At 35.6% G+C, this 21,850-nt stretch overlaps 1 protein-coding gene across 4 annotated transcripts in view; it reads left to right on the top strand.

The window, feature by feature from the left end:
• Nucleotides 1-21,850, top strand: part of Prip (prip) — a 217,104-nt gene that overhangs the window by 137,067 nt on the left and 58,187 nt on the right. For 3 of the 4 annotated variants that reach the window (XM_069839750.1, XM_069839747.1, XM_069839749.1), the window contains exon 2: nucleotides 6,409-6,616. In XM_069839750.1, the coding sequence (XP_069695851.1) occupies nucleotides 6,416-6,616 (201 nt within the window). In that variant the 5' untranslated portion in view covers nucleotides 6,409-6,415. The remainder of the gene's footprint in view (nucleotides 1-6,408; nucleotides 6,617-21,850) is intronic. The other variant, XM_069839748.1, reaches the window with a different exon arrangement.

Raw genomic sequence — 21,850 nt, 5'->3', positions numbered from 1 at the left:
TTCTCCAATATTACAGATTTTCATAAAACTTTGTGCAACAGTTTCGGGTAGTAGGCCTATATTTGTATTATACACAAACTCTGATTACATTGGTTCAAGGGAACTACCCCTTACAGAGGGTGTATTTAGAGAAAAATTAATAACTTTTTTCCTATTTAACAGATTTTTATAAAACTTTGTGCAATAGTTTGGGATAGTATATTTGTTTTGTATACAAACTGATTACGTTGGTACAAGGGGAACTATTTCAAAAAAATAATAACTTATCTCCCATCTAACAGATTTTCATAAAACGTTGTACAGTAGTTATAGCTTGTATATTTGTTTTGTATACAAACTCCGATTACGTTCGTATAAAGGAAACTACCCCTTATAGGAGATGAATTTAAAGAAAAATGTCTACACCTGTGGAGTAACGGTCAGCGCATCTGGCCGCAAAACCAGGTGGCCCGGGTTCGAATCCCGGTCGGTGCAAGTTACCTGGTTGAGGTTTTTTCCGGGATTTTCCCTCAACCCAATGCGAACAATTAATGCTGGGTAACTTTCGGTGCTGGACCCCGGACTCAGTTCACCGGCATTATCACCTTCATTTCATTCAGACGCTAAATAACCTAGATGTTGATACAGCGTCGTAAATTAACCCAATAAAATAAAAAAATAAAGAAAAATTGATCATTATTATTAACTTTTCTTCTATTTAACAGATTTAACAGATTCTAATTACACTTGTGTAAAAGAAATGTAGGGGTGAATTTAGGTAAAATTATAGCTTTTCTCATACTAAACAGATCTTCACCAAATTGTACAGTAGTTGAAGGTAACATACATATTTGGTTTGTATACAAGCTCTAGGTAATTATATTTGTTTAAAGAAAACTACCCCATTGTAGGCGAATTTAGACAAATTTAATAAGTTTTCTTCTATCTAACAGATTTTGATCAAACTTTGTACAGTAGTTAGAGGTAACATATTTATTTTTAATAAGAGGCAAAGCTTTCTCAGGATTAAGTGGAATAGGCTTTATGGCTGCTGACATGTACGCTCTTCGTATTTTGTGGTAAGTCTTGATGTAGTAATTGAAATTTCCTTGACAAAATTAGCAGCATCTCTCTTTCCCTGATCTATCAAGCTTATCTGTGTAAGAAAGGGAAGTTACTCGTTGTTTTGAGACTGCAATGCGCTTTTAGTTAGTTATTTAACGACGCTGTATCAACTACTACGTCATTTAGCGTCGATGAGATTGGTGATGGCAAGATGAGACCGAGGATTCGCTATAGATTACCTGACATTCGCCTTAGGGTTGAGGAAAACCTCGGAAAAAATCCAACCAGGTAATCAGTCCAAGCGGGAATCGAACCCGCGCACGCGCGCAACTCCGGATCGACAGGCGAGCACCTCAGCCGACTGACGCCGGTGGCCTGCAGTATGTTCCTAGCTTTCCTTCTCTCAGACTTTCAGAAGATTCAGAAAAACGTTTCCTTGGTCTGCACTGTCTGTCACTTTTTCCAACAGGTAATCGAATGATAACCTTGACATTCTAAAGTAACAAAAAAAAATACTATCTTCATGGGCTCGAAGCTCGTGAAAAAGGCAATGAAATTTCCCATACTGTGCTCATTGAATAAGAATCCGATGTATAGAATATTTTATATGTTTAACACGCCTTTTCTAGGACGGGGAAGAAACAATAGTTGTACCTCGACGTGCATCATTATAATAGAGTGAAAAATGACACAAATGACGCATCTTTTGCAGTTCGACTATAGCCGGAACCGACGATACAGAACGCTCGTATCGAATGCAGAGTCGCTCATGTCGACTGCTTCTGCCGTTGAAGAACCGCTGTCTGCGGCATACCGACTGCTTTTTGCAGTCGACCTTGGCGGCTAAAAGTCGCTCGTGTGTAAGGGCCCAAATAAAAAAAGCATATTCATGACGAAATTTAGAACCCGCAACTACAGATTTCAGAGAGATTTAAAATTACATTTCAAATTACAGTCATTCACTCCAGAACATGTCGGTAGTTTTTATAGTTAAATAGGACATGCAATTTAAAATTAAAACTTTTTTTTATAATTATGGACAACAAGCAATTTGTATCTCAATATAGAAGTCTTTTGCTTAGTCGTTAGTGGTACATATCAAATAAAAATAAATTCAATACGTATTAGATCGTTAACTCGCTGTCAGACTACTGATCGTAATCACCATCAAGACAAAGTAGAACTAATTTGTCTCGTGCGCGCGAGAGTGGGTGTCCCGCCTTCTCAGATGGGGTGCATGCTTTTGCAGTTAAACATGTCAGCAGATTAATTCCAATTTAAAAAGAGGACAAACTGATTAGCAGCTTCGTTTTGCGTTTATGATCTCTGTCTGGTGTCCCATGATTTTTATTGTTTTCCTCCCAAATTCTATAAATACGAGTTTTAAACAAGTCATTCAATTTTTTGTGGGCACTCAGTATACGAAAATACGAAAAAAAATTGCTTGGAACACACCTCTAATGTAAATACATAAGGAAGTCGAGTTAAGCAAATAAATTAAATTAAAAATTTTGCGGGAATTAATGACTAGATTAATGAATAATTGCTAAGAGTCATTAATGGAAACATTTTAGTAATTGTTGAAGCTCATTCATCCCTGATTACACACTTTTAACACTAGTATATCACAAATGATATAGTTTGTAAATTATTAAATTAACAACAGTTTATAACTTCACTATGTTAAATAATGAAAATGGTTTGGTACTTTACCCATACTCAGCGCATTTCGAACTGGCGGATCAAGGTCACGCACAAACCACGCATGAGTTACTGAACTGAACTGTGAACTGAAGCACTGATAATCCCGGCTGTCCCAGCTATCTTCAGTTGAGGAGAATGGTCCAGGATTGGGGTAATCACACGTGGCAAATGCAGTCCATTGCTTGACCTTGATCCACCAATTCGAAATGCGCTGGTAATACTAACTTGTTTCGGCAGAAACTTTATGCCATTATCAAGCCTGTAGTGAGGTCTTGCGCTTTCTTGTAGTTTCTTCTTGCTTGATGTCTTGCTTGGGAAATGTGTAGGTAGAGGTGGAGCTGTGTTTGCCTTCGGTAGTGTTGTGTCGAAAAGTGTGTGTTCTGAAATTCAGTTCAGCGTTGAGGATGTGTTGTGCATGTGCTTTATGAATATAAATGTTTTTCATATTGTTCTAATATGTTTAGCTTTTTTGCTTTTCGGTTCAATATGTAGAAATTTCCATGTCTGACTCTACAGTGCTGTAGCTGTGGCTGGAGTTGGTGATGCGTTGTGCATAGGTGAATGTATTGTGTGATTCGATTGTGGCTGTGATGTATTCGTTGTAGCGTGTTTAAAACGATCTCCCAGTTTGTCCAATGTAGAAGTCCTTAAAACTATTGCATTTTCATTTGTAAAGGCTTATCAGGTTTTATTCGTTTGTCGTGCTTGTGTTGAGATTTTTTGTAGTGTGTGTGTTTTGTGTTCCATATTCAATGTTGTATTTTAATTTCCTGAAAGAAGATGCAGTCTTGTATGTTTTATGTTCATATGTTACTGTGATGTAGTTAATAAGTTTAACTATACAATTAATGAATCATTGCATTTTTATTCAATTTATATTTATTTGACTTTCAACCTATCATTAATGAATAAATATTTATTTATTCAATTTATATTTGGCTAATTTTTGTATTGAATAATGTCGTAAAATATATTGAGTAAATAAGTAGTTCAGTGAATTTATCCAACAAATTCAATTGAAGAGAAGCTATACCAAAGGCACTAAGTGCCAAAAATATTACATTTTAATATTTGCTTAAAATAGTTCTAGAAGTATACCATTGCCAATATCTCTACAAAGATTGTAAGTTCTATCTGCATTGTAAGGTTGTGTAGTGACGACAACAAATGGCGCCGCGTTCTAAGTTCCAGTAGCCGACCCGGGTGGCGCAAGCCGTAGAGGCACGCAATGACTCTACGGCTTGGTCCGAAGGGTTGTGGGTTCGAGTCCCGCCTCGGGCATGGGTGTTGTGTTAGTGTTAGTTAGTAAACAGAAACAGAAAACTGAAAACCTGAAATACAGAAATATTTCGGAAAATGGCCTCTGGCCGGATGTAGAAAAAAAAAAAAAAAAAAGTAGGTTTTAGTTAGAAAGGTTATAAGTGCCAGTTGTTGTTCGTTGTTTATTACCTTGTAAATATGGAAGTTAAGTAAAAAATAAAGTGCAGAAAGCTATAGAACATATTATGATAAAATGAAATCACTAATTCCCAACTTCCTGGTAGTGGCAAATGCTGCATGTCTTTTGAGTTACAAAAAAAAAAGACCTGTTTGTACCAACACCTTACCCATAACGACATGATCTACTACATCTTGCAATTATTATGCTATAATCTAGGGACATATGTATCTGATAGCAATCGTGTTTTATGTGCATTTGGCATGAAGAAGTCAGCGGGCGTGGAGGTAACGAGGTGGCATCTAACCTTCTTAAAGCTTTAAATGTCGATGTTACACACAAAAGGCATTTGGTACTATGGACCGATAACTGTTAGGGACAGAGAAAGACTAGGATGGTAATATTTGTTTCGATGTTTCTTGTCTTTCATTGGGTTTTCGACACAATAGATTGTAATTTCTTATCTGTGGTTACAGCTTTATGGTTTTCGATAGAGACTTTGCGCTCATCGAAAAAAGAAAGCGCCTGATGAAGGCAATGGTTTCAAATAACTTGCACAATGTGATAACTTCCACAAAAATGATTCTCCTTTCGAAGTTGTTGACATGGCAGTTCATGGATTTTGGGGTTTAAACGAAACTCCCGATATATTTTTCAACACTAAAGATTTAAATATTAGCAAAGCTGTAAGATAAAGGTTGAATATGCAAATCTAACTGTTCTCCTGTTAAATGAAAATTTATCTCATATGGGGACATGGAAAAAAATAAACATCTTGGAAAAAAAAATGGAAAACCATCAGGGATCTAACATATGCAACAATAAAACTGTTGGCCCCTGAAAACAAGATATCAGTTTTAAAAAAGTCTGTTTTCTCTACGATTTCTTATTTGGAAAATTGTGAGCGAAATGTTTTCTACGGAGAACTTTTAGGTCTCAATGAGGAAAACTTAGGGTCACGTAGCAGCACATCCCACCCGTAATTGGCACTTATAACTTGTGAATTGTGTGGCACTTAAACTTAAATTGGTGTTATCACTTACAATCTTTCAATGGCACATGATTTGGTACTTGCGTTTTTTCAATTTCAGTTAAACATACTATTAAAAATATTGTTGTTTGAATTAGTTTTATTGATTTAAATGCACTGGATAGTATTCGCAGTAATAAGAATTTGTAATAATATTTTGTTTCAGTTAAGAATTTTAAAAAATATGCATTTTAAAATATTTTATTTACTTTTCTTGAATATGTAACTTTGGCACTTAGTGCCTTTGTTACAGCTACTGTTCAATTTTTCGGTGAAATAATAAGTTTGTGGATTATTTAACTATTAAAAGATGATGAATTGTTGAAATAATAAATGAATGAATTGGGGAATTGTTCAGTGAGTGGTTGGCTGAATTAATTTAACACATTAATATTCGAATTAGTTTCTTTTAGGAGGGAGGGAGGAAACATCACACGCACTACGACCTCAGGTCTATTGTACACCCTCTATATGGGATGATATGCGTGCTCACCGATCCTCTACGCGCACCGACCTAACCATTTGACCCCTTAACGACTGGTCCCTACAGCCAACAGAGTCCACGTACCACTCCTACTTCGGCAAACCCCCCCCCCCAAGGCTCCCTTAACGGTCCAAGGCGTAAGTCCTCCCCCGAGAATGTCTGCCCCTGGTTCCGTTATAGAAGCTATCCATCATCACATGACTACAATCCACGGAGGCCGGTCGAGAGAGCCAGCAGCTTCGGAGGGCCGCCTGTAGAGAGATCTGAAAACCAGAAAAAGTAACGGGATGATTAATGAAAGGATGATAGGGGAAGAAAGTAAGTGGCGAAGATGAATGGGGTTTCAATCGCCTGATAAAGTTACCTAATATTCGTCCATAGAGTGAGGGGGGGGAAACCCCGAAAGAACCTCACTCAGGCAACTCGTCCCGACCGGGGTTCGAACCCGGGCTCGCTGGGTTCGGAAGTAGACTCGTTAATCCCTCAGCCACAACGGTGGACCAATATTCCAGTTAGTAAATAATTAAAGTAATCAATTACTTAGTTATTGAGAATTTAATTAAACACGTTAAATTGTCTCTGAATAACTTTTATAGCTGAAAATTACCGTATGTTATATTTCCTATAATTTGTACTCTATTTTCATTAAAGCTAATTCAATAGCCGTGGTTGTCTTTATTAATGACAAATGAAACTGTATCGTTTCAGGTAGACAATGGCTGGCGGTGGCTTCAAGGAGAGATTGGGCGTGGACGAGATCTCGAAAGGGATCTGGAAGGTGTTGCTCGCCGAATTCATAGGCAACCTGCTGCTCAACTTCTACGGCTGCGCTACCTGCACCACAGTCAGCGGGATGCCCAACTCTCACGTGCTCATCGCCTTGGGATTCGGTCTCGTCATCATGGCGATCGTTCAGGTGGGAATATCGCGTTAATATTCTTTACAAATTGAGAACATCCACTGTATATCACGTTAACATTTCATACAAATTGAGAACGTCTCTCCGAAAACTGAAGAGTCGGTGTTTTGATGTAGTTAAATATAAAAATAATACAAATTATTTAATTTAATGGTGATATCTATGCTTTTCACTTATCAGTTCCAACGTTAAAAATGATGTTTTGTTATAATTGAATTCCAATAAAAACGTCTAATGTTTAATACAGTAACACTCGTCAAACTGTCCTAGTATGAAATGTAGACACGTCTGTATGTATACAGAGTGATTCACGAAGATTGTGCAATATTCTAGGATGTGATTTCTGGGATCATTGTGGGGAAAAAAGTTCATATAAACATGTCATATTTTTTGAATTGTGTTACGCCCTCCTGAATGTTAAACATAAACGTAGATATTATTAAGGTTTAAGCATTTAAATTATTTACAACAATGGTACCGAGTATATTATAAATTCATTAAAGAACATTCACGTTATTATTGGCCTGAAAAATCTGTATTAAACCCGGTTTTCAAAGACCCCACCCTCTGCAGCAATACACGTAGCCGCCCGAGTGTGAACTGCGCGAGCCGCATTCCCTAACTTCAGTTGTTCGGATGCTAGGTAGATTGTACCGGTGTTGAGTTATCTCTAACCTTGACCCTGATGTCACGAGACTTTGTGTCGCTGCTATCAGCTGTACTGTAACACATAAAGCTCCAAACATTCAACGAGAGAGAGACTTCACAAGAATGCGTGTTACGGAAGAAAGAAACGTGTTTTTATCCGAAACTATTCAAAATCGGACACGTGTATATGAACTTTTTTCATCAGAATAAGGTCAGAAATCACATCCTAGAGTATTCCACAATCTTCGTGAATCACCCTCCATATGGCAGAAGCTACTGAATGCATGTAATAGCTGTGTTAAAAAATTTAGTGCTTGTAAGAATTGTGGCCAGTTTCTTCAAGTAATGTTTAATTTAGCTTAACAAATGTTAAATTAACAGCTGGTTTATTTTTAACGTTTTGTTAATGTTTTCCATTTCTTCAACATAATTTCGTTTAAAATAACTAACCCTTTAACTGTCGTTAATACTATTCTAACTACTCAACAGCAGTTGGTAATGATTTTGCACATGTAAGACATTTTCTTATTGGCTGAAAGTATTATTTAAATTCTGTACTGTAATGTGTGTCATGAAACATGTTTAAAATCATAATCTGTTACAGTAGGCCATGATCCATATAGTACAAAGTGTTGATAAATGAAAATTGTATTGACTACTATTGAATAATAACTATTATGAGTGAGGTTATAGTTGTAATGCTAAATATGAATTTCTGTTTAGAAACATCTCAGCATTATGACCACCAGGTGACAATAATTACAGGAATGTGTGTGTAGTCAACTGTACACAAAACCCCAAGGAGAATTCCGTTGACCTATCATATAAAATTCTCTAATCACTCTCTCTGCTTCAGGTTCATGTAGAAATTACATGTAATTTCGTCTTAAAGAAGCAATTGCTGCTGAAACATTTTATTATTTACTCATTGCGTATTTTGAAGCACTATTGACATCGGCTATAGTTGAAAAGAGCAAGTAGCATAGAATCTAGGGTTAATAGTAGCTGGCGAATTGAAGCAAGTGGTCTATTTCTGTTTGTACGATATTCAGATCTGACTTCAATTTCTTGTCACGTTGATATCCCACATTTTCTAAGCGTTTTCTGAAATAAGCGTTAGTATGATAATCAGTTGACATAAAGATTATCTCCCGTCTATTAATATTCCAAAATATCATTTTAAATGATACGTTATCAGTCTTACTCTAAACATTCCTTAAAGAGAGACATAACATGTTACTGTATTTTAACAACTTTTGTCTAAACAGCTGTGGTGTCATCCGCCATGTTTAACTGTTTGTTAAATGAGTTAATTACCTGAATCTGTAGGCCAAACTAGTGTTGAAAACATGAAACAACTGTATTTAACAAACTGTTCAGGGTTTAACAGTCGTTAAGTATTCTATTAGTACTTGAAGAACCCGGCCATTAGGCCTCGGATTTTAGGATTGATTCCTTTTTTATAGGGATAAACGAATGGCCAGTTTTTCCAAGTAATGTTTAATTTGGCTTAACAAATGTTAAATTAACAGCTGGTTTATTTTTAACGTTTTGTTAAGATATTTTCCATTTTTCCAACATAATTTTGTTTAAAACAACCAACACTTAACTTTAACTGTCGTTAATACTATTCTAACTACTCAACAGCAGTTGGTAATGATTTTGCATATATAAGACAACTTCTTATTGGCTGATATTATTATTTAAATTCTGTACTATGGAGTAAGTCATGAAACATGTGTAAAATCGTAACCTATTACAGTAGCCATGATTCATACAGTACAGAGAATTGATAAATGAAAGTTGCATTGACTGCTATTGAATAATAATAATTATTATGTATGGTTACATTTTATAATGCTAAATATGAATTTCTGTTTAGAAAAATCTCAGCATTATGACCACCAGGTGACAATAATTACACGAATGTGTGTGTAGTCAACCGTACAGAAAACCCCGAGGAGAATTCCGTATCATATAAAATTCTCTAATTTAGGTTCATGTATAAATTATATGTAATTTCGTCCTAAAGAAGCAATTGCTGCTGAAATATTTTATTATTTACTCACTACGTATTTTGAAGCACTATTGACATCGGCTATAGTTGAAGAGCTAGTAACATAGAATCTAGAGTTAATAGTAGCTAGTGAATTGAAACAAGTGGCCTATTTCAACTAGGTAACATACAAGTGAGTTTTATTTTAAGACATGAAAGTGATTATTATAACTACATACCGGTACCTAAGAAATATTAGTAAATTAATACATAATGTGCATTCAAACATAACAAAACTTAATTGGTATATTAACTTTCATTTATTAGAATTATATTATAGCTAGCGATAAGATATGTTTGCACTGGTTTTAAAACAGAAGCGAAAGAGCTGGATTCTTGGAATTTATAATCGTTTTCTTTCCGATGGAAATTTAATTTTCCAGCAGGATAATCACCCCGCGCACTCCGCCATAAACGTTCAAAGACGGTTCACGGAAAAGCATGAAAAAGAGGATTGACAAATATCGAGACATCCCACCTCAAAATCCAGATCAGTTCTGGTATCAAGTTCTGGTTACCTGGGAAGATTTCGCTAAGGACCAGAACTATTTCCGCGATCTGGTGGACTCAATGCCCCGAAAATGCCAGGCAGTGATAGACGCCGATGGCATGTGGACAATGTATTAGATCCACATGTGTATTTCTTTTATTTTTCTTTAATTTGTTTGTTTATCTTTGTTTTATTTCGGGAAGAAAATTGATCTCCCAAGAGTTTTTTAAATTCTCCTAGTGGAGCCAGAGTTGCTAAATAATAAGTTCCACTACACAAAATTATAAAAATGAAGAAAGGTAACATGTATAAAAATTAGTTACGTTAAAAAAAAAAGTTATCGCCGAGAACCGAACACGGGCCCCTGAGATAGCAAGCCAACATGCTACTGACTACTCCATGTGGGCACTATGAAGTAACCAGCGCGACGAGGCACATATAGCTGCTAGGCTTGAAGTCTACGGACACAGCTCACATACAAACGTAATCGTGTAAATATTTCAATGTTCAGTACTAGTTAATGTTTCATTTGGACTGATTTACTGAAGCTTGGTGAAACCGTCCCTTACTCTAAACATTCCTCAAAGAGAAACATAACATGTTACTTTCACAACTTTTGTCTGAACAGCTGTGGTGTTATCCGCCATGTTTAACTGTTTGTTAAATGAGTTAAGGGCCTGAAATCCTACATTTAAAGTTAACAAACGGTTAAGAATCTGTTAAGCCAAACTGGTGTTGAACAAATGGAAAAACTGTATTTAACAAACTGTTGAAGGTTTAACAGTCGTTAAGTCTTCTAACAATACTTGGACAAACCGGCCATAAATCTAGTTAAATAACTTAACGTTTTACACTGAATATGAACGTTTGTAAGGAGTTTAATAGTTTCTGAAATGTGTACATTATCCATTGTGACCTATTGTAAGGTTTTAGAGCCTAAAAACTATTTATGGTTTAATGTATTTTTAATTTTTTCGCGTGCAACAATGAAAGAGAAGATTTTAAAATCATGGGATGGGTTTAGCTCGAATACCTTGCAATAATTTGATTGTAGAAATGAAGAAATGCCTGGAAAGTGATTTGTTAAACACTTGAGCAGGTAGACTAGTAGAAATACAAAAGAGCAGTGTCCTTCTGACCTTGGATTTTCCGAAATACGCGTGGTGAGGTGAAAGAAAGCGCAGAAGTCGAACACTGTAATACACGTATCAAGGGAGTAGTAGAATTTTTTCAAGTGTTGCTAATTTGTGTGATTTATTAAATTCAAAATAAGCTTATGATAAATTGTGTAATGCCGAAGGAAGCATTTAGAAGAACTCTGGTTGAGCAATGTCCGGGATTGACATAAATATGATCGGAAATTTATATTGTTCCGGTATTGTAGCGAAGAGATAAGTAAATATTAAAACAAGACGAAACAAACAAGTATGATATAACGACCATTACATCATAATATAGTTATTAGTGTTCTTTTCTAGTGTTCAGGTGTCACAAGAGAAAAAATCTCACATCAACCAGCATCTTAATGGTGTCGATACTGACAAATTAATTAATTGTTATAGTTAATGTAGTTTTAATTGGTAGAAACACATTTTTGGTGTGTAAAATCGTATTTTTAGTTGCTAGAAATTGTATTTTTAGGCGTCCAAAAACTATTTTAGTGTTTATATTATGTTTTAGGTGCCTAAAAGTTGGTTTTTAAGGGCTAAATATCAGAAACCTAGTTTTAATAATAAAATAAAGTGTACATATCCATTACTAACAAGAAGCAAGAATGATAAAAGAAAATATGGAAGGTGTATGGAAGAAAGGGAAAGAATGGGCGATATGAGGAAGGAAATGAACGAAGAAAATTGTAAAATTAAGGAAATAATGCGCAGACAAATCTAAGAAACCAACAAACGAATAAACTACTTCTTCTTCTTCTTCACTTCAAGGATTAGGTTCATGTTGAACCTGTTCCGGCGCCCATTTCGCTCTTGGTCTTCCTACATCTCGTCTTCCTTTTGGTTTATATTCCATTGCTAAAGCTGGCAGTCTGTAATTCGGCATCCTTTGTAGATGTTCACACCACCTTCTGTTATTTCTCTTTAATTTCTCCAGCAATGGTTCCACCTCTAATTTCTTCCGTATATCTATGTTCTTCTTTTTATCTTGTATTGTACATCCTAGTGTACTTCTCATAAATTTCATTTCTGCTACCTGGACTTTTGATTTATCTTTTTCTGTCATTATTCTGGCTTCACTTCCATAAGTTAGCATAGGTACTGCGATTGTATTGAAAAATTTTATCCGTGTATCTTTTCTTGTTTTGTTTTTTAAAGATCTATGGATTGTTCCACAGACATTTCGAAAGTTATTAAGTTTTTTATCCAGGTCTATATCTCTTTCATATGAAATGTAGCATCCTAGGTACTTAAAATATTTAACCTGTTCTATAATTATTTCATCGATTACTATTTTTGTCCTTATTGGGTATTTTCCTTTAAATGCCATTGTTTTGGTTTTTTGAGCTGCAATTTTAAAATTATATTCTTTTGTTATTTTATTTAAAACATAAATTGATTTCTGTAATTTATCCTCACTGTCTTGGATAATTACTTTATCATCAGCATATAAAAGGGAGTTCAAGAAAGTGTTGTTCTTTAAATATATTCCTGGAGTAACATAAGATTTCCATGTTCTAAACATGTCGTCAATGTAAATATTAAAAAGTGTCGGCGAGATACTACAGCCCTGTCTTACTCCTTTATTAGTGGGAATCGCTTCTGTCAAGTTTCCTCCTATCACTAAGCATATGCTGGTTTCTTTATAGAGAGATTTAATTGCTTCCACAAGGTGTTTCGGGTATCCCCTTCTTATAAGTATATTCCATAGTAGTTCTCTATCTATATTATCGAAGGCCTTTTCCAGATCTATGAAGGCTAAATGTGTTTCACAATTAAACTCTCTTCTTTCTTCTATTATTCTTTTGAGTGTGAAAACTGCATCCATGCAAGATCTTCCTTTCCTGAATCCTACTTGTTCTTCTGATATCAAGTGGTCGGCTATTTTCTTTAGTCTTTCATTTAGCATTCTTGCATATATCTTGTAAGTGGTATCTAGCAGGCTTATCCCTCTGTAATTATTCGGATTTGTTCTGTCGCCTTTCTTGTAAAGTGAGATGACTTTCGCCTGGTACCATTCTTTTGGGATTTGTCCGAGTTTCCAACACATGTTGTACAGATGAAGAAGGCGGAGATGAAATAATATTCCTGCATATTTTAGTAATTCTGTATTTATACCATTAAGACCAGTTGCTTTCCGATTTTTTGATCGTTTTAAAGCTTCCAATAATTCTTCTATGGTGAGACTGTCCACTTCTTTGCAAGCGTAGTTATCTGTTGATCCTGATTCTTCCTCGTTATACCACAATTTTTTGTAGTGTTCTATCCAAGATTGTTTATCAATAGCATTTATTTGTATATTTTCTCTTTCATTCTTATTGAGTGTTTTTATTACTTTGTAGGCTAATGACTGCCTACCATGCAAATCATGTTCAATGCATCCAATAAACCTTTCCCAAGACTCTGTGTGTGCTTTCTTTATAATTGTCTTTGCTACATTCCTGGCTTTTTTATATTCTTCCCGATTGTCTTCTGTGGGACTGTTTAAATATGTTTCATACTTTTTCTGTTTATCTTTTATACAACTTTCTATTTCTTCTGTCCAAATCTTTAATCCTTTTCTCTTTCTATACTTTTTCCTGTGTCCCAAAGATTCACTTGCTGCCTTTGTTATTATTTTCTTTATGTTTTGCCACTCTTCTTCTATGTTATCACTTGTGGTATGATCTTGGAGATATGTGTTAATTCTATTTTGATATAGATTTCTTATGCTTTCAGTTTCTAAAAGATATACTTTATATACTTCTTCGTTCTTATTCCTTGCTTGTGTTATTCTTTCTTTCTTCCATCTTGTTAGAAGTTTTATGCGGGAAATAACCAGGAAGTGATCTGATCCTATATCGCTACCTCTTTTAACCGTTGTATCTTCTATATGTTTTGCTATTTTTTTGTTTCCAATCACATAATCAATTACAGATCTACAGCCTCTGGCTGCCCAAGTAAATTTATGTATATCTTTCTTTTTCTTGAATGTGTTGGAAATACTTAATTCATTAAAAGCTGCAAACTCTATCAGCTTTTCTCCATTAGAGTTTTTTACTCCTTCTCCACATGTTCCCATTACATTCGGTATACCTATATTTCCTACTCTTGCATTCATGTCTCCCATTAGCAAAACTTCATATCTTGAATTATATTTATCGAATATTATTTGAAGAGTTTTATAAAATTCATCTGTTTCCTCCTTTTTTCCTTCTTCTGGAGCATAAGCACCTATTACTACAAGGTAGCCTCTATCATGTTTTAATTTTATTGTAATAATTCTTTCATTGATGTATTGACATTCTTTTATTCTCGATTCCCATTTTTTATCCACCAATATTGAAACTCCCTTTGCTGCTCTACAGTCTTTATTCACACCACTATAAAACATGGCATAATTTCCTATATATTTTGATCCTTTTAATTTCTTCTTCGTTTCTGTCAGCACAGCTACATTTATATGTTTATCTTCTAAGATTTTGGTCAGTTCAGATTCTTTATTTGCTATTCCTCTTACATTCCAGGTAGCAACTTTGAGATAATCCAATATCCACTTGCATTTTCCAGGTTTCTTTGCTATGGTCGTCATATTTTGATTCAATCCATTTCCGAGGCTAATATGGGCACTACAAGTAGCTTCATTTTTACGTGGGTGGGTTACTGGCCCTCTCCGCACAACCTCCATCCGGAGGGGGGGATATTATTTTGGACTTTCCTTGTCCTAGGGAGATTGCCTTCTCAACGGCTTTGAAGTCCCCCTCTCCATATCCCTCTTTAGGGTTCATTTCCTAACCCAAGGTGAGAGATTGAGCCTACCATTGTCTGCTCCTCCGCCAAATGCCGTTGGCAGACAATGGGGGACCACTTAAACTATTGAAGAAAATAACTAGAGAAGGCGACGACTATGAAAGAGATGAATGGTAGAAGAAAATGAAGAGGCGATGAAAAAGCAGACGGGGCAATGGAAAGGGAAACTGTTTGAGCCAAGGAAGGAAAGAGAAAACGTGGGAGTTGAGAAGGGACGGTAGAGAAGGGAAAATTAAGAAGGCTCTCACATTCCCACTCTTTCATGTGAGTTGTTGTGAATAAAATGATAAATTCAAAGTTGTAGGCCTATAGGCCATCATCTCATGTATTTTAAGAGATTTAAACTTTAAACATGAGGATTTAATTAAGTCTTATAACTACTAAGTCCAGTGATACGTATACAACTTTTCCCCCAAAAAATTGATAACAAAATCAGACTGGCTGACAATATTTTGATCTTGTAAGTACAGTATACATCGATGGTTTCTGTACCTCTGTCGACCTTCTATGCTTGGTCCATTCTTGGAGATATATACACACACAGAGTAAATTGTAGTGAGTATGAAACTTTACCACATGTGCTTGGGAGTTGCCCACAGGGAGAAGGACTCAGAATAAAACGTCACAACATCATACGTTCTATGATCGCAGATGTACTTCGATCCAAAAATCTAGACGTTCACGAGGAAGTTCATTGTATTGCTGATGGTGGGTACAATCGTAGGATCGATATCATAGCTATAAATAGGAATAAACAGACAGCCGAAATAATTGATCCTACGATCAGATTTGAAATCTCAGCCACTCAACCATCTGAAATGAACGAAGAGAAAAAGAAAATCTACGAGTCCACGATTCAATACTTATCAGCGAAATACAACATTGAAAAAATCACAGTTACCGGTCTCTTCTTCGGAGCGAGAGAAACCATTCCGAAAGCCTTTGTAAAGTGGAGGGAAAAATACAAGCTGACGAGAGATCTTCAAGATGCCATCGTCACCACCATTATAAAATTTTCTGTAGGCCTAGCGATATTTCGTCAGCATCTTTATGGCATACATTCGATTTAAATTATACTTGGTTCTATTTTTTTATGTCTTAATCACTTTTGTCTGAAACCTGTTTATATAATTTTTCATTTTAAATTTTATTGTGAGCTATTCTGTGTCGCAGGGCAAACCCAAAATATTGGGTCAGACCACTAAATTAAATTAAATGGCATTAATTTCAGGAGGTTATTCTTAGATATTTCAAACAAAAAAGTATCATACAATTTTGCTCGTTTTTGCTTTCTTTTCGAGATAAAAATTGTTTTATATTAAATATTTCATAACGCGTTTTGGGAAAGCCATTGATATAATTCCAAATATGATCAGTCAATTTAAGAGAGCAGTGTATTATAATAAATTATTGCGAAGATTTTAGTTTCTTTCCTTTAAATGTGCAGAAATTCGATCGAAACAAATGTTACATTGTAAAATTTTGTAAAATTTCTTTGCAGAACGAAAAGTTAAATTTGTTAGAATCAAATTTTTGCATATTTAAAGGAGAAAACTAACGCCCTTTCAATCATTTATTATAATGCACTGCTCTCTTATATTGACTGAGTATATTAGCAATTAAATCAATGGCTTTCCCAAAGCATGATATGAAATATTTCATATAAAGCACTTTTTATATCTAAAAAGAAGCAAAAACGAGCAAAATTGTATTAAACTTTTTGTTTGAAACACCTCTAAGAATAACCCCTGAAATTAATTACATTACTTACAATTCACTCTTTATGTGTATAGGCCTACATAGATATTTTGAACAATATTAAACTAAACGGAGATCTTGTGACATGAAATCAGCGCAATACCGGTACTCGATTAAGGATAGCAGAAAACATCGCATTGATAACAGCCATTTTGTCCTCGCCGATATTAGAAACTATAACTGTGGATTTGACGCAATGTTAAAACTGTACGTATCAGTCATTGCGGACACCGCGATCGACAGTATTCTTATCTTAACTTGAAGTAAATAATCAGAAAACTAGCAAATTGTCGAGATAAACAGTATTATTCAAACTAGACACAAGACTGAAGCATATCTGAGGGAGTTCCTCTATATGTGTGACCGAGTTGTGTGGGAGAATATAATCAGGAATCCTGAGATAGGAAACTCAAGGTCATAAACGTGTACTCGACTCATAGTAGGCCTAGCAATTGCCGCGCCTGCAATTAGACGTCACTTCTTACATCTCCATTCAGCGTACTGTCAATCGAACTTCGTAATTGTTCATTATTTTCTGTAAAACATAATCATATCTCCATCAAACTGGCATTATGTTGTCATTCGATATAAACACCAACTGTACTACAAGTAAAAGGCACAAAATTAGTAGCCTTCTTATTGTTTGAGGTAAGAAAGGCAACATGTCTTGTACGCTGAAAAATCCCGCGCATAATATTGAGAAAAAATAATGCCTTCCATACATTCCATAACAATTATAGGCCTATAAGATGAATAGAAGCATGGACATTACGATAAAGTGAAAAGAAGCGAATAGAAGCATTTGAAATGTGGACAGGGAGAAGAATGGAACGTGTGAAGTGCACAGACATGATAAGAAATGAAGCTGTGTTGGAAAGAGTGGACGAAGAAACTGATCAGGAAGAGAAAAAGGAATTGGTTGGGTCACTGGTTGAGAAGAAACTGCCTACTCAAGGATGCACTGGAAGGAATGGTGAACGGGAGAAGAGTTCGGGGTAGAAAAAGATTTCAGATCATAGACGACATTAAAATATATAGATCATATGAGGAAACAAAGAGGAAGGTAGAAAATAGGGAAGATTGGATAATGCTGGGTTTGCAGTGAAAGACCTGCCCTTGGGCAGAACACTAAATGAAATGAAGATAAATATTTATTTTAGCTAACTGCGCGTTTTCTCCGCAAAATTTATTTAGAATTCCATGATTTGACTTGGAGAATACATACAAATTGAGCAGAAAACATTGCTTTTTTATGTACAAAGAATCGCAAACCTGCTACGTATGACGCTGAGGATAGAAATTTCCAACAGCAGAGAAGAAATATAGTATAGTCGATCTCTATAATGAGGGGGAATGCACTCGATACTTGTTTAATTTAGGGGTACAAAATTACCTATCCCCTCACCTAAACCCACTGTAACCTTGTCCGAGGCCCCACGTCACTTAGCTATCTCCTCATCTAACCCACTTTAACCTTGACATACTCTTCGGCTTCATGTCACTTAGCTATTCCCTTATCAAACGTAAACTAACCTAACCTAACATAACTTTTAATTCCCAATATTTACGGAAATACTAGTATACGTCGCCGGCCTCCACGATCAGGCACTACCACTAATATGTTCCGTTAAGTTAAATTCTGAAAATGTCCACTGTACGCTTGGTCAAAATGAAAGTGGCTGGTCTCTTGAGCAGTGAAAATTTTCCAAGTTCCTTCGGGTGAGCGCGCAGTTCACTACCGTAAACTCCGTGCGCCGTTTTAGTTAACTCCATAATACAAGGCGCTGATTTGGGCTATCTCCACAGCATGCTTCGAATCTAAGTGGAGAATTTTGTTTTGTCCTTTCTTTTATTTTTTACAACTTCTTTTAGTGTAATGTAATCAAATAATTTTGCTTATGTTAATTCATGTTACTTACAGATAATTACAAAATTGGTGAAAATTTGTGGTTATAATTCCAGGAAATCAGGATATATTTTGTCATCAGAATTGTGGTTTTTCTTGTTGTTTACAATTACTACGTTTAGGACCTGATAATCACGGATTTAGGTTAGTATAATAATCTTATTCCCTTTAGCACAACTTGCAAATTAATTATTGCCAAGTACTTAACCGTCAACATATTTACTGAATGTTGCTTAGGCAATAGAGTGCAAAGCAGCAGGGATTAATAAAATAATTAACACAGCATTTTAATATGAAAGACCCTAATTGTCGTCTTTAGTGTTACTTCTATCTAGCGTGAAAAGTTTCTATTAACACGAAAAAAATAATAAAGCGAAAAGTATTCTGAGGATAAAAAAAAGAGGAAAACCTGTTATATTTTCACTGATGCATTTAAAAGGCAACAGGAAAAGTGTTTAGTAACTCCACGAAAATTTGAACTTGCAATCTCACGAACTTTTAGCTAACACTCTACCAACTAGGCCAAGAGTTTTACTGCATTCAGAATGGCATTGTAAAGAGCAGTGGGCATACTCCACTTGAGAACCTGTTATGCAGTATATAGTGTTTATGTTACAATATTCACTTTTTAAACATTCTGAACGATCTGTCAGTTTTAAATCTCGTATATGAATTATTTTCTCGGAAGATTTTAGTGATCAATAGTTGTGTTCCCCATTATAACTACTAGAAGAATATAGTCTACGCAATCTTTTGAACAAAGCCAGGCTGTCCCGAGCGCTCACGGAAATACTCGATTCGAACTCAGTCTCTCAGACGCCGACCATTTTCATTTTGACCAAGTGCATTGTAGTGTGTGTATAAAACATATTTTATCGCCTGCTTTCTCACATTATTAACTTTACGACAACGAAATGACTTTAAATTCCAATTGTTTCCAATTATGCCATCACAATTCGGACAGTACATGTTTCACACAGAGCTCCATGAGGATACTAGTCTTACATAATTCTCCAAATACAATAATACCTACAAATAGTTATAAACTCTACCTCTCCGCTTCTGCAACCATCACACGACTAGCGTTATAGAATGCACCTGCCTCCATAAGGCAAAGTTACAGATCAACTCAACACATCAGAACGCCCTCTGTCATATAAGGAACATCAAAATAGACACACGAAGTTCAATCACACCCTGTCAACTATACCGTACATTGAAATCTACCCAAGAATACATAGTTACAGGTACCTAAAGTCGTAAGTACTAACTAACTAGAAGAACTGGAAAATTATTGCTTTCCGCTCAATTTTAGTTGTTTCCGTATTCCGCAAGTCAAATCAAGGACTTATGAATCAATTTTGTCGAGAAAACTCATCGTCAACTAGTAAATAATGACCTTATAAGCTATTTAAAATATGGGGATGTTTCGAGACTTTCGCAATGATGAACGATGGTATTTGCACCATGTCCTCCATACAGAGATATCCAGTGTTACGGAGCTACATGTCTGCTACATCATAGAAGAAAGGGAAACCATCTGTTGGATCTGTATCATCCCTGGAGAGTACTTTGTAACGGATCCAGCAGATTCTTTTCTGATGTTTTAGGTATACAATGGGGGATGCTAAAGTGTTTGCCTGCCGCGTTCGTACGCGGATTCGATCCCCACTTGGGCTGATTACCTGGTTGTGTTTTTTCCGAGGTTTTTTCCAACCGTAAATGTTAATAATAATAATAATAATGTTTTATTTTCGCTGGCAGAGTTAAGGCCATAAGGCCTTCTCTTCCACTCGGTAATCTATGGCGAATCCTCGCCCTCGTCTCGCAAATATCATCTTGCTATCACCACCCATCGATGTTCAATAACCTAGTAGTTGATATAGCGTCGTTAAATAACAAAGTAATAAAAGGTAAAAGAAGCTATAGTTCTTCTTGCTGCCATAGGAGTTATCCTCGGTGCACTATGGGAGGCCAACTGTATAGCAGCACATGATGGTGATTAATGAAGCAATAGTGGAATTCCAGTAGGAGAAACGGGAGTACCCCGCGAAAACCTACCACTAAGCGTACTTTTTTTACAATCACAAATTCCACTTGGACTCTCCAGAAAATCGGATCCGAGTTACCAGCGTGAAAAGCGGACACACTAACCTTTCGGCTAATGACACGCCACCGTCCCTGATATGGAGCTCTGAAACATTGAATGTGTGTACAACAGCGGTGACCAAAGCGGGCGTCGTGATTACATAGTGCAATCAAGCAGTGGCGATATCATGTCGCACTACATACTCTGTCTCAACAAGCAGTAAGAAGTGGTTTCGTAAAGAATGAGAAGGAGAACTTTTTCGTTATTCTGTCGGACAAAATGTAATATGTTTACTTTGTTCAACGGTTCAATAATTAGGAGTATATAGAAACATTAATTGCCACGCTGAATAATGTATTATTATTATTATTATTATTATTATTATTATTATTATTGTGCTTATAAAAATAGTGTTTATTTTTAATTGTCGTTATTGAGTGTAATTAGTTATCACTGCCACCGGGTATATACCCATTTGCAGTGTAAATAAATACATACACATACACATTACTGACACACTAAGTATATCTTTCTGTAATTCTTCTGTGAATATTGATATGTTTAGATCTTCTCCCTAGAAGGATAAAATTATTAGGTTTTAGCTCAATTTTAATCTTCTTAATCTTTAGATGAGGGTAACTATTTACTAGTTATTCATTTAATAATAATAATGTAGAAAAACTGATTCAATATTAGCCTATGTGCCAACGAACTGTTAAACGTCAGGAATTGACATGTTTTAAATCATAGCCAGGAAGAGAAAGATGAGATAAATAAATGTAAGGAAGTCAGCTACCTAATAGTGTTTGAAATATCTCGTGCTCTAAAGCCTTTTAATAGAACAGAATTCCTCAAAAGAGTAATGATTAAAATAGCTTAAATAACTTGTCCATAAGAAGTTCTTAATTTTGAAAAACTACGAATTTCTCGACCAAGTATCGAGAGAAGAATTTAGAAAATTCCTGATTATATTCAACAGGAAGGTTAAAAAATAAGCAAGAAAAATCGTATATTATTCACTGGCTCATGATGACAGTAGTGACATTACTGATACAGCAAAGCTTGAGATTTTTATCCGCGGGATTGATCTAGATGTTAGTACAGGAACCACCACTGGTAGTAGTTTTCATGCCAAGTACCTTTCCTCCGTCTCCTTACTTTATAGGCTGTCTATCGCATGTAATCACTGTAGCTCGAGTTTTGGTTACCGCTGCTGTACAACTATAACACGGTGAAAGTACCACAAAACCTCGCGAAACCTTGTGGTATTATTCTTCGGATATGGGCTTTGTATCTCAAAATCACTCTCCTTTAGCAATTAAACCGTAA

Source organism: Periplaneta americana, chromosome 11, assembly GCF_040183065.1.
Source record: "Periplaneta americana isolate PAMFEO1 chromosome 11, P.americana_PAMFEO1_priV1, whole genome shotgun sequence".
Lineage (NCBI taxonomy): Eukaryota > Metazoa > Arthropoda > Insecta > Blattodea > Blattidae > Periplaneta > Periplaneta americana.
Note: the sequence above shows the minus strand (reverse complement) of the source record. Positions and strands in the feature narration are given on the sequence as shown.